The 1,040-nt window shown below is 54.4% G+C and overlaps 1 protein-coding gene across 1 annotated transcript in view; it reads right to left on the minus strand.

Moving 5' to 3' along the window:
• The window catches only part of atp2c1 (ATPase secretory pathway Ca2+ transporting 1), a 29,145-nt gene that overhangs the window by 14,691 nt on the left and 13,414 nt on the right, over positions 1-1,040 (minus strand). Inside the window, exon 2 of the mRNA XM_014029406.1 lies at positions 589-668. Within this exon, the coding sequence (XP_013884860.1) occupies positions 589-668 (80 nt within the window). The remainder of the gene's footprint in view (positions 1-588; positions 669-1,040) is intronic.

Below are 1,040 nucleotides of genomic sequence, written 5' to 3' on the forward strand. Positions count from 1 at the left end.
GTCCTGTTCCTGTCCCGGGTCTGAAGACTCAACAGGTCTGCAGTCCTGTCCCGGGTCTGCAGACTCAACAGGTCTGCAGTCCTGTCCCGGGTCTGCAGACTCAACAGGTCTGCAGTCCTGTCCTGGTCCTGTCCCGGGTCTGAAGACTCAACAGGTCTGGAGTCCTTTCCCGGGTCTGCAGACTGAACAGGTCTGGAGTCCTGTCCTGGGTCTGCAGACTCAACAGGTCTGGAGTCCTGTCCTGGGTCTGCAGATTGAACAGGTCTGGAGTCCTCTCCTGGGTCTACAGACCCAGGTCCTGGTATTTCTCAGCTCAGCTCCATGTTGACACAGTTTGAGAACCAGAGGAGTTCCTCCACAGTCGGTACTTGAACCACCGACCCACTGGACCGACATCAGCCAGAACACATCCAGGTCCCAGCAGAACTAGGATCAGACCTCCTCCCATGGGTCCAAGAAGTCCAGAAGAAGAATCTGTTTATCAGCTGCATGTGGAGGTTCAGATCAGGACTGAAGAGACTCAGGTTAAACCTGGACCCTCTGACTGGTCCCAGTCCCTTCAGACAGGATAGCTCCTGTTCTTCACACAGCTNGAGTTCACTGGCTTTTCTGGACGTTAGTACTGGGACCATGTTCTCATCTTCACTGCAGGGCTGGCTCTCGGAAAGCTGCAACACAGGAAACAAGACATGGTTAGAGGAGAGTCCGGGTCCTAACGAGTCCAGCACAGACCATGTCCACGAGGATCCAAAGCAAACCTCACAGGGTTTAAAAACCTGTCAGGACATGAACCCACCTGGAGTCAGGTCAGAACCAAGGTTCTGTCAGTGTCCAAACTGCTCTGACTTTAACTAACATACAGTTAGACTCTGTGACCTGCAGACTCAACAGGTCTGCAGTCCTGTCCTGGGTCTGCAGACTCAACAGGTCTGCAGTCCTGTCCTGGGTCTGCAGACTCAACAGGTCTGCAGTCCTGTCCTGGGTCTGCAGACTCAACAGGTCTGCAGTCCTGTCCTGGGTCTGCAGACCTGTCCTGGGTC

This window comes from Austrofundulus limnaeus, unplaced genomic scaffold (assembly GCF_001266775.1).
Source record: "Austrofundulus limnaeus strain Quisiro unplaced genomic scaffold, Austrofundulus_limnaeus-1.0 Scaffold898, whole genome shotgun sequence".
Classification (NCBI taxonomy): domain Eukaryota; kingdom Metazoa; phylum Chordata; class Actinopteri; order Cyprinodontiformes; family Rivulidae; genus Austrofundulus; species Austrofundulus limnaeus.